The sequence below is a fragment of the Penaeus vannamei genome, chromosome 35, assembly GCF_042767895.1.
Source record: "Penaeus vannamei isolate JL-2024 chromosome 35, ASM4276789v1, whole genome shotgun sequence".
In the NCBI taxonomy this organism is placed as follows: domain Eukaryota; kingdom Metazoa; phylum Arthropoda; class Malacostraca; order Decapoda; family Penaeidae; genus Penaeus; species Penaeus vannamei.
In genome coordinates, this window is record NC_091583.1 from 6,770,469 (window position 1) to 6,782,884 (window position 12,416).

The following is a 12,416-nucleotide window of genomic DNA, read 5'->3' on the forward strand; positions in this document are numbered from 1 at the left end:
CTTGATAATTACTGCAATAATAGCAATAATTAACTCTATTCCAATAATTTCCATACTAATAATGGCAATAGAAATAAAAATATCATTATCATTGTCATTATAATTATTATTATTGTCATTATTATTTCTAAGATCATCATTATTGCTATTATCATTATATAGATAGTTATAATGATAAAAATAGCAATAATAATTAGCATAATAATTATTATAACTGCAATAATGATGATAATAATATTGATAATCATGAAGATAATGACAATATTGATAATCATAAAAATGATGACAGTAATGATAATAATTATCATTCAGTCCATTTATAATGAAATAAAGGCCAGAAGTAATAAAATCCCAAAAGTCGAAAAAACGGCAAAATCTTGCGTATTACAGCCTTTTGAGAGAAACGTCGAAAAAAAACCTTTTCGATTTTTAATGGTAATTATGAGGATTTTAACATTAATTCAGTTAATTATGATGATTTCCATGGTGATTCCTTTATTATTGACAATAATGATGATAATTATGATGAAACTGACAATGATAATTACAATAATAATGATAATAATGATAAAGTCATAATTATAATGATAATCTTGATAATTACTGCAATAATAGCAATAATAAACTCTATTCCAATAATTTCCATACTAATAATGGCAATAGAAATAATTATAACATCATTATCATTGTCATTTTAATTATTATTATTGTCATTATTATTTCTAAGATCATCATTATTGCTATTATCATTATATAAATGGTTATAATGATAAAAATAGCAATAATAATTAGCATAATAATTATTATAACTGCAATAATGATGATAATAATAATGATAATCATGATGACAGTGACTATAATGATAATCATAAAAAATGATGACAGTAATGATAATAATGGTGATAATAAATATCATTCAGTCCATTTATAATGGAATAAAGGCCAGAAGTAATAAAATCCCAAAAGTCGAAAAAACGGCAAAATCTAGCGTATTACATCCTTTTGAGAGAAACGTCGAAAAAAAACTTTTCGCTTTTTAATGGTAATTATGAGGATTTTAACATTAATTCAGGTAATTATGATGATTTCCATGATGATTTCTTTATTATTGACAATAATTATGATAATTATAATGATAATGACAATGATAATGACAATAATAATGATGATAATGATAAAGTCATAATTATAATGATAATCTTGATAATTACTGCTATAATAGCAATAATCAACTCTATTCCAATAATTTCCATACTAATAATGGGTGTACTGCCTCCAGTAAAACACTAGCAGTCAGTTAAACCTTTATTGTCATGTTCACAAGCTGGTAGGTATGAGCAGTGTATCCAACTTGCAAGATGACAACATACACGTACGCGTGAACGTGCACGTGATTGTGAGGTGAAAAGCTGTAAGAAAATAAATCTTCACAGTTTTGGAAATAAAAAATTGTACACAAATAAAGTAAATGAATCATACAAATATCAAATAATATTAATACAATATGAGATAGAAATATTAAGAACAAATCAATAGAAAATTATAAAAATACTGCAAGACTAGCATATATATAAACATTAAACAAACAAATGACTTTTTATTCCTTATACTATTTTATGACATTTCCTGAGTTAATTAAGGCACTTTATAAAAGATCAATAACTAAAGACTAGATACTTTCATTAAATGAATAGGAAACAAAACATTATTCTTTGGTAAATAACTGAAATAAAGCTTGGTAAAAATATAAGAGTACAATAGGAATGGGACTTACTTATATCACATAATTTCAAGTTATATATCACGTAAAAGACACAACTTTGTTATTAACATATGCTCTAACATCTGAACAATACATCATTAACAGTATAAATAGTTGACTTACAGTGTGGCTAGCCCAAATCTTCATAAAACAAGAATAATTTAAAAGTACGCAGCACAAGACGTCTCACGTGGCTCTCTAGAGGGGCTCCGTGGATTCACAATAATGCGTTTTTGTAGGGCGTTCGTACAACTCTAACGTCACTGTAGCCAACGTTACAAACTAAATGAAATTAAGTAATCATTCTCATGTTAATACATTAAATCAAATAAATTCTTGATCTAAATTCTATATATATATAATATCAGACAAGGAATCCTTGATTCCTTTACACTCCCTGCCTGATATCAACAAATTTGATATCACTACTCTAATACTGATTAAATGACAAACAGGAACTGAAATGTGACTTGTTCAAATAAAAAATAGCTACTTAGCACCAGAAACCAAAAGAATTAACTCTGAAATTGGTCTTGTGTACACAACTGGCTTTCCATCTCTCATAACCTCTATTTCCACTTTCCTTACTTTGCCATCTTCACTTTGGATAGCTCTTACAACAATATCATATGGCCATTGTCTACGACAAACACTTCTGTCTTTCAATAACACAACATCACCTTCAGTGAGACTAGGTTTTGCACAACACCATTTTTTACGTTCTTGGAGTGTGTGCAGATATTCTTTTTTCCAACGATTCCAAAATATTTCTGAGAGGGCAGAAACACGTTTCCATTCTGTTTTCAAAAGGTCTTTTGTATCAATTTCTCCTACTGAATCTTCTACATGGTCTATTCCAACTTTCTGAGTAAGAATGGTGGCAGGTGACAAGATGAAAGGGTTTTCTGGATCAGTTGATACGTTTACTATTGGTCGATTGTTCACTATGGCACATACTTCTGCCATGAAGGTTGATAACACTTCATGCGTCACAGTTTTATAAGGAGTTTCAGCTAGCATTAACTCTAAGATCTTCCGGCAGATTCGAATGAGGCGTTCCCATACACCTCCCATGTGCGATGAATGGGGAGCGTTAAAGATCCATTTAGTGCCTGTTTGGTACAGATGGTTTACTATCTTCTTTTCTTCCACATTTACTGCATCTATCTTGAGGCTATCAGTTGCACCAACAAAGTTGGTTCCTCGGTCAGATCTATACAGTTTAACTTTACCTCTGAGAGCTTCAAATCTTTTAAGTGCATTAATAAAAGCTGAAGAGGACATTTCTTCAACCAACTCAATGTGTATTGCTCTTGTTGTAAGACAAGTGAACAAAATAGCCCACCGTTTAGAATTTGCTGATCCACCACGAGTTCTGCTTGTCATTATAGTCCAAGGTGCAAAAGCATCAACTCCAACATTGGTAAAGGGTGGAATATGTTCTAAGCGATCTGCTGGTAGATCACTCATCAACTGGACTTCTTCTTTACCTCGTAACTTTCTACACTGGACACAGGAGTGTAAGATTGATGAGATCAACCGTTTCACGCCTGTAATCCAATATCCACCAGATCCAACAGCTCCTTCTGTAAGATGACGTCCTTGGTGTCGAACACTTTGGTGATAGTGAAGTACTATAAGTGTAGAAATATGACTTTTACCAGGCAAAATGATTGGATGTTTCTGGTAACTTCCAAGACTTGATTGTTGCAATCTTCCGCCAACCCTTAACACACCATCTTTATCTAAATGCAGGTTGAGAGCCATAATCGAGCTAGATTTTGGAAGATGCATTTTTGTTTCAAGAAGTCTAATTTCTTCTTTGTAAGTTTCTTTTTGAACTGCTTTGATCACAAATATTTCAGCTTTTCTGAAAGACTCTACACTTCTATCAGCTCTACCTTTAAATGATTTGGCACATGCACATCTGTGCAATAAAGCAACAGTATTTACTAGGCGATACCACTCAGAGAACCTTTCAAATCTGTGACACCCAATTGATAAATTGTCAATCACACAGGTTTTAGCTGCCTTATCAGAGTATCTGGCCTTACTTCCTTATCATCTTCTGGTTGAACTAGCTGTGGAGTTTCTTGAGCAAGATCATGACGCCTACTCAAGAATGTTTCAGGTCCTTTCAGCCATATGTCGTCACACGAGAAATCATTCACCATAGAGCGAGTTGCTCGATCAGCTGGATTCACAGATGTAGGAACATAATTCCATTGTTCTGGCTTAGTTGACCTGTGAATACGGTTCACTCTATTCTCAACATACACATAAAATCGTCTTGTTTGGTTGTGGATGTAGCCAAGAACTACTTTACTGTCAGTGTAAAATTTCACTATATCAATTTCTTCATCAAGGTTCTCAAGTACCACTTCACTAAGTTCTACTGCAAGTACTGCAGCACACAATTCTAGACGAGGTATAGTATGCCCATGCAAGGGTGCAATTTTAGCTTTCCCCATCACAAATCCAATTTCTGAACTGCCATCTTCGTCTACAGTTTTCAAATATGAGACAGCAGCAATTGACTCTTTGGAAGCATCTGAAAAGACATGCAATTCTTTTTTGACTTCTGTTGACAAGGATGCTGGAACATACATTCTTGGTATTTTCAAACTTTGTAAGGTCTTAATACGGTCTTTCCAAACTTTCCATACCCTCATTCAGTTTTCTGGTAGAGGTTCATCCTAATCAATAGTCCCGGATAAGAACTTTCGCAGAAGCAACTTGCCTAGAACTGTAAGCGAGGCTGCAAATCCTAGAGGATCATAAATGCTGTTGACTGTTGACAGCACACCTCTACGAGTGAAGGGTTTATCTTCTGCAATCCTATAAGTAAAGATATCTGCTTGAAGATCCCAATATAATCCTAAACTTCTCTGCAACGGAAGATGTTCAGCATCAAAGTCCATGTCCTTCAAATCTTGAGAGATGTCGTCACCTGGCAAGGCTGACATGACTTCTTAGCTGTTTGAAACAAATTTGTGAAGTCTCAAATTTCCATAATCTGCTAGACCCTTCTGAGTTCTTGTCAGTAGGTTAATAGCTTCTTCAGTACTTGATAGAGATATCAGACCATCATCAACATAAAAATGTCGCTGGACAAATTTTGTGACGTCTTCACCATATGTACTTCCTGCAGCTTCAGCAGTCTTCTGTAGTCCATATATTGCTACTGCGGGTGATGGACTATTTCCAAAAACATGTCTGGTCATACGATATTCAATAAGTTCTTTGCTTAAATCATTGTCTTTGTGCCACAAAAAACGAAGATAGTTTCTGTGTTCTTTATGTACTTCAAATGAATAAAACATCATCTCAATATCTGCTAATACAGCCACTCTGTTCTTTCGAAAACGTAAAAGTACACCCAACAGAGAATTGTTTAGGTCTGGACCTGTCATCAACACATCATTCAATGATGTACCTCTAAACTTAGCAGCAGAGTCAAAAACACACCTGATACGACTAGGTTTCTTTGGATGATACACTCCAAACACTGGAAGATACCAACATTCTTCCTTTTCTTTCAAAGGTGGTGCTATTTCAGCATGACCTCTTTCCAAAAGCTTTTTCATAAAGTCTAGGAAATGTTCTCTTTTAACAGAATTGAACTGAAGACTCTTGGCTAGGCTATTGGCACGTCTCACAGCCATGGATTTATTGTTCGGTAATCTTTTCTTTAAGGGCTTAAAAGGTAAAGGTGCGCTCCAGTTACCTGCTGGTTCTTTGACAAATTCTTTCTCCATTAACTTCAAGAACATTTTGTCTTCTGTGGATTTTCCAGGTTCGTCATCATTTTTGGTTTGGTGAAACACTGTAGAACCAATATCATTTTCCTTCCATGGTGTAAAACCGCTGTGATATCCTGTGTCTTCTTGTACACATATACAACTTGGACAAGGCTTCAAGACTGATGGACGACCATCAGGATTTACATATATTTTCCTTACATTCACATTCTTTGTTGCGTGATGCTTCCCCAGGCAGACTTCACCTATAATTACCCAGCCTAACTTCATCTTCTGGGCAAAGGGTGTACCTGGTGGACCTGTTACTTGATCTAGTACATGGTGAGCTTCGGGTAGATCTCTACCAATCAATAATTGAATATGAGCCTGATCATCAAGAGGTGAAATTTCTGAACCAATGTCTTTGAGGTGTGGATGAAGTCGAGCAATGTTGGGAGTTGGAATCTCAGTCCTATTATTAGGAAGTTCATCACATTCGATGACTGTAGGAAGGCTCATCTGTAGACTACCATCAACAGCTTGTATGCATAGTCCACCAGCTTTCCTTCCTGTCATAACTGAACGGCCAGAGCAACTAGTTATGATGTATTCCTCTGCCACAGAGCGAACATCAAAGAAATCTAAAAGCTCTCCTTTAGCTAAAGATTTGTTACTCTGATCATCAAATATAACATATGACTTCATACGCTTCTTCGGGTTACTCTCATGAAAAATGTAAACTGGGAAAATTTTAGCACAAGACTTTCCAGGAAATTCCTCACATACACCAGTACTCTTGTTGGTCACATCTAAAGCTTGTTCATGTACTGACTCTTTAACAACACTCTGCTCCGGCTTCTCCCTGCCATGAGCCTTAGGAGTCTCAGGAACAGACTGAAATTTCTTCAAATGCATAGCAGTGCAATGGTATTTACTTCCACAGTCTTTACAGGTTATGTCCTCTGGACAATCTCTACTTAAATGGTTCTTCGAGATGCAACACTTAAAACATATTCTATTTTCTTTCAGAAGTTTCTTGCATTCTTCTAAAGACTTTGCTTTAAGCTTTTACATTCATGTAGAGAATGGTTGGTCCCATGTATTATACATTTAAAGGCTTCTTCATCAGGCACTACAGTCTTCTTTGTAGTTACTTTAAATTTATCTAGCTTTGAAGTCTTGTCTGTATGAGATTTTACTTCTGGCTCAAAATTAAATCCTGGATCATTATGAATTTGTGCAACGTCAGAAATGAAGTCTACAAAATAAGAAAAGGGTGGGAATAACACACCTTGTGTTTTCCTGTAGTTGGATGCTTTGTCTCGCCATTTTCCTTGTACTGAAGGAGGTAACTTCCTTATCACAGGGTTTATTCCTGCAGATGTGTCAAAGTGTCCAAACAGTTTCTCGTAAAGTAGATTTTCTTTAAGCGACTGTACTTCGCAAAGAAGATCATGCAGATCATACAGTTTCTTGGGATCTCTGAACGTAACCTTAGGAAACTTTTCTAGTTTCTTCTTGATAGATGCTTCAATAATCTCAGGACTGCCATATCTATCTTCAAGCCTCTTCCATATCAACTTGATGCACTTACTTGGATCATGTATATTGGAAGTCCTTATACTCTGCGCAAATTTGGACGACTCAGGTCCCAGCCACCGGAGGTCAACTTCTTCCAAAGACGTAACATGCAGATCTTGAATGGTCTGCTGAAAAGTAGTTTTCCAAGGCACATAAGACTCAGGACGATCATCAAATGGACTGAAACGTGCCAGGGAAAGTTCCTTCTTCAAAAGGAAGCGCGACAATTCTCCACAACAACTGTTACTCACAGGATTAGCCTTGGCATCACTGGGCTGACTACGAAGAGGTTGTATGACAGGCATAGCTTCTTCCAAAGAAGGGTTGAGATCAAATTCTGGTACCTTGTTCTGATCTTCCACGTACTGCTTGACACGATTTAAAGAATCTGCTGCCTCTTGCTGAAGGAGTTCTTGTGAAATAACTTTCTGTTGTAACTGTACACCAGGTATTCTACCTGAAATAGATGACAACTTATCACTACTTTCTTCACACACTACTCTGTACTCAACTTCAGCCAACTGAGCATTGCGACGAGACACACATAATTCTAATTCTGCTTCAATTTCTGCCTCTTCACACTGTAACTTTGCTTTTCTTTTCTTTATTTCTGCCTCTTTCAATGCACTTTCAAGCTTAACCTTTGTGGCTTCAGCTTGTATTCTTTTACTTAACAACATAGCTGAGACACTTTCTGGAACTGATTTAGCACTAAATTTCTCCAAGCACTCAGACTTAACTTCTTCAACTGCATATCTTTTATCAAGATATTCTAACTCCTTCTTTATATCACGTATGATCACATCACTTTTTGCTTCGTACTTCATATAATCTTTCCTGCTTTCTTCCGTATTTGTTCTACTCAAATACTCTAAAAACTGATTTACACACCTTGAATAAGAATCTAAGTTCTTTTCAAGAGCTTTCTTATATTCACTATCACTTTCTGCGGCTGCACCGCCTTTGTAATACTTTGTAATACATTAGGTCTTCAACTGTACACTGCACTTGAGAGAGCTGATCCAAATATTTGGTTGTTGTGGAAATGTACAGGTCTTCTCCTTTTTCTGTAAGGGTCCTTATTCTTGCTCCAGACGGTCTTGTTTCATCTGGGTCTAACTGTGGGTGGGGTTCCTGCTGTGGATCCTCCTCCGTTTCCATTTTAATGTGAACGTCTGCGTTGCTTGTAGTCGACATGCTGAACAATTCTCCTGAAGTTATTCGGCAAGATGCTGAGAGAGACTTTCCTCTGTTGATAGTTGTATAACTCTTCACTCAACAGAAGGCTGACTCTTTTCACTCAGCTTGTTAGATATCTCACTCTTCTCATTCTGGGCATAGAAGATGGCTGGCAACTATTTTCACATTAGGCTTGGAAGATGGCTAGCTACTCTTTGCACTGTAGCCTTAGAAGAAGGGCTAGCAACTGTTTTCGCTGAAGCCTTAGAAGAAGGGCTAGCAACTCATTTCACTGTAGCCTTAGAAGAAGGGCTAGCAACTCTTTTCACTGTAGCCTTAGAAGAAGGGCTAGCAACTCTTTTCACTGTACTGCCTCCAGTAAAACACTAGCAGTCAGTTAAACCTTTATTGTCATGTTCACAAGCTGGTAGGTATGAGCAGTGTATCCAACTTGCAAGATGACAACATACACGTACGCGTGAACGTGCACGTGATTGTGAGGTGAAAAGCTGTAAGAAAGTAAATCTTCACAGTTTTGGAAATAAAAAATTGTACACAAATAAAGTAAATGAATCATACAAATATCAAATAATATTAATACAATATGAGATAGAAATATTAAGAACAAATCAATAGAAAATTATAAAAATACTGCAAGACTAGCATATACATAAACATTAAACAAACAAATGACTTTTTATTCCTTATACTATTTTATGACATTTCCTGAGTTAATTAAGGCACTTTATAAAAGATCAATAACTAAAGACTAGATACTTTCATTAAATGAATAGGAAACAAAACATTATTCTTTGGTAAATAACTGAAATAAAGCTTGGTAAAAATATAAGAGTACAATAGGAATGGGACTTACTTATATCACATAATTTCAAGTTATATATCACGTAAAAGACACAACTTTGTTATTAACATATGCTCTAACATCTGAACAATACATCATTAACAGTATAAATAGTTGACTTACAGTGTGGCTAGCCCAAATCTTCATAAAACAAGAATAATTTAAAAATGCGCAGCACAAGACGTCTCACGTGGCTCTCTAGAGGGGCTTCGCGGATTCACAACAATGCGTTTTTGTAGGGCGTTCGTACAACTCTAACGTCACTGTAGCCAACGTTACAAAATAAATGAAATTATATAATCATTCTCATGTTAATACATTAAATCAAATAAATTCTTGATCTAAATTCTATATATATAATATCAGACAAGGAATCCTTGATTCCTTTGCAATGGGAATAGAAATAATAATAACATCATTATCATTATCATTATAATTATTATTATTGTCATTATTATTTCTAAGATCATCATTATTGCTATTATCATTATATAAATAGTTATAATGATAAAAATAGCAGTAATAATTAGCATAACAATTATTATAACTGCAATAATGATGATGATAATAATGATAATCATGATAATGACTATAATGATAATCATAAAAATGATGACAGTAATGATAATGAAGATAATAATTATCATTCAGTCCATTTAAAATGAAATAAAGGCCAGAAGTAATAAAATCCCAAAAGTCGAAAAAAACGGCAAAATCTATACAGCCTTTTGAGAGAAACGTCGAAAAAAAACCTTTTCGCTTTTTAATGGTAATTATGAAGATTTTAACAATAATTCAGGTAATCATGATGATTTCCATGATGATTCCTTTATTATTGACAATAATGATGATAATTATGATGATGATGACAATGATAATGACAATAATAATGATAATAATGATAAAGTCATAATTATAATGATAATCTTGATAATTACTGCAATAGTAGCAATAATTAACTCTATTCCAATAATTTCGATGCTAATAATGGCAATACAAATTGTCATAATCATTGTCATTATCATCATAATTATCATCATTATAGTCAATAACAAAGGAATCATCATGGAAATATTCATAATTACCTGAATTAATGTTAAAATCCTAATAATCACCATTAAAAAGCGAAAAGGTTTTTTTTTTCGACGTTTCTCTCAAAAGGCTGTAATACGCTAGATTTTGCCGTTTTTTCGTTTTTTCGACTTTTGGGATTTTATTACTTCTGGCCTTTATTTCATTATAAATGGACTGAATGATAATTATTATCATCATTATTATCATTACTGTCATCATTTTTATGATAATTATCATTATAGTCATTATCATCATGATTATCATTATTATTATCATCATTATTGCAGTTATAATAATTATTATGCTAATTATTATTGCTATTTTTATCATTATAACTATTTATATAATGATAATAGAAATAATGATCTTGGAAATAATAATGACTTATAATGACAATGATACTGATGTTATTATTTCTATTGCCATTATTAGTACGGAAGTTATTGGAATAGAGTTAATTATTTCTAGTATTGCAGTAATTATCAAGATTATCATTATAATTAGGACTTTATCATTATTATCATTATTGTCATTATCATTGTCATTAGCATCATAATTATCATTACTGTCAATAATAAAGGAATCATCATGGAAATCATCATAATTACCTGAATTAATGTTAAAATCCTCGTAATTACCATTAAAAAGCGAAAAGGGTTTAAGGCTGTAATACGCTAGATTTTGCCATTGTTTCGACTTTTGGGATTTTATTACTTCTGGCCTTTATTTCATTATAAATGGACTGAATGATAATTATTATCATCATTATTATCATTACTGTCATCATTTTTATGATTATTATCATTATAGTCATTATCATCATGATTATCATTATTATTATCATTATTGCAGTTATAATAATTATTATGCTAATTATGATTGCTATTTTTATCATTTTAACTATTTATATAATGATAATAGCAATAATGATGATCTTAGGAATAATAATGACAATAATAATCATTATAATGCCTATGATAATAATATCATTATTATTTCTATTGCCATTATTAGTATGGAAATTATTGGAATAGAGTTAATTATTGCTATTATTGCAGTGATTATCAAGATTATCATTATAATTATGTCTTTATCATTATTACCATTACTATTGTCATTATCATTGTCATTATCATCATAATTATCATCATTATTGTCAATAATAAAGGAATGATCATGGAAATCATCATAATTACTTGAATTAATGTTAAAATCCTCATAATTACTATTAAAATGCGGAAAGGTTTTTTTCGACGTTTCTCTCAAAATAATAATGATATACGCTAGATTTTGTCGTTTTTTCGACTTTTGGGATTTTATTACTTCTGGCCTTTATTTCATTATAAATGGACTGAATAATAATTATTATCACCATTATTATCATTACTGTCATCATTATTATAATTATTATCATTATAGTCACTATCATCATGATTATCATTATTATTATCATCATTATTGCAGTTATAATAATTATTATGCTAATTATTATTGCTATTTTTATCATTATAACTATTTATATAATGATAATAGCAATAATGAACTTAGAAATAATAATGACAATAATAATAATTATAATGACAATAATAATGATGTTATTATTATTTCTGTTGCCATTATTAGTATGGAAATTATTGGAATAGATTTAATTATTGCTATGATTGCAATAATTATCAAGATTATCATTATAATTATGACTTTATCATTATTATCATTATTATTGTCATTATCATTGTCATTATCATCATAATTATCATCACAATTGTCAATAATAAAGGAATCATCATGGAAATCATCATAATTACCTGAATTAATGTTAAAGTCCTCATAATTACCATAAAAAAGCGAAAGGTTTTTTTTTTCCGAAGTTTCTCTCAAAAGGATGTAATACGCTAGATTTTGTCGTTTTTTCGACTTTTGGGATTTTATTACTTCTGGCCTTTATTTCATTATAAATGGACTGAATCATAATTATTATCATCATTATTATCATTATTATTATTATCATCATCATTTTTATGATGATTATTATTATAGTCATTATCATCATGATTAACATTATTATCATCATTGTTGCAGTTATGATAATTGTTATGGTAATTTTTATTGCTATTTTTATCATTATAACTATTTATATAATGATAATAGCAATAATGATGATCTTAGAAATGATAATGACAATAATAATAATTATAATGACAATGATAATGATATCATC

The 12,416-nt window shown here is 32.4% G+C and overlaps 3 protein-coding genes across 3 annotated transcripts; all 3 read right to left on the reverse strand.

The window, feature by feature from the left end:
• Window positions 1-1,297: 1,297 nt before the first annotated feature.
• Window positions 1,298-4,371, reverse strand: LOC113827008 (uncharacterized). Its single transcript, XM_070114144.1, has 4 exons — window positions 3,779-4,371; window positions 2,256-3,689; window positions 1,886-1,903; window positions 1,298-1,409 (listed from the first exon to the last, which is right to left on the reverse strand). The coding sequence occupies exons 1-4, from the start codon at window positions 4,369-4,371 to the stop codon at window positions 1,298-1,300; spliced, it is 2,157 nt and encodes a 718-aa protein (XP_069970245.1).
• Window positions 4,372-4,734: 363 nt separating this feature from the next.
• On the reverse strand, window positions 4,735-6,417 carry LOC113826820 (uncharacterized). Its single transcript, XM_070114146.1, has one exon. The coding sequence runs from the start codon at window positions 6,415-6,417 to the stop codon at window positions 4,735-4,737; it is 1,683 nt and encodes a 560-aa protein (XP_069970247.1).
• Window positions 6,418-6,546: 129 nt separating this feature from the next.
• LOC138859304 (uncharacterized) lies at window positions 6,547-9,319 on the reverse strand. The gene is made up of 2 exons (XM_070113914.1): window positions 9,248-9,319; window positions 6,547-8,771 (listed from the first exon to the last, which is right to left on the reverse strand). Exon 2 carries the CDS (start codon window positions 7,908-7,910, stop codon window positions 6,549-6,551), a length of 1,362 nt encoding a protein of 453 aa, XP_069970015.1. The 5' UTR covers window positions 7,911-8,771; window positions 9,248-9,319; the 3' UTR covers window positions 6,547-6,548.
• Window positions 9,320-12,416: the final 3,097 nt, after the last annotated feature.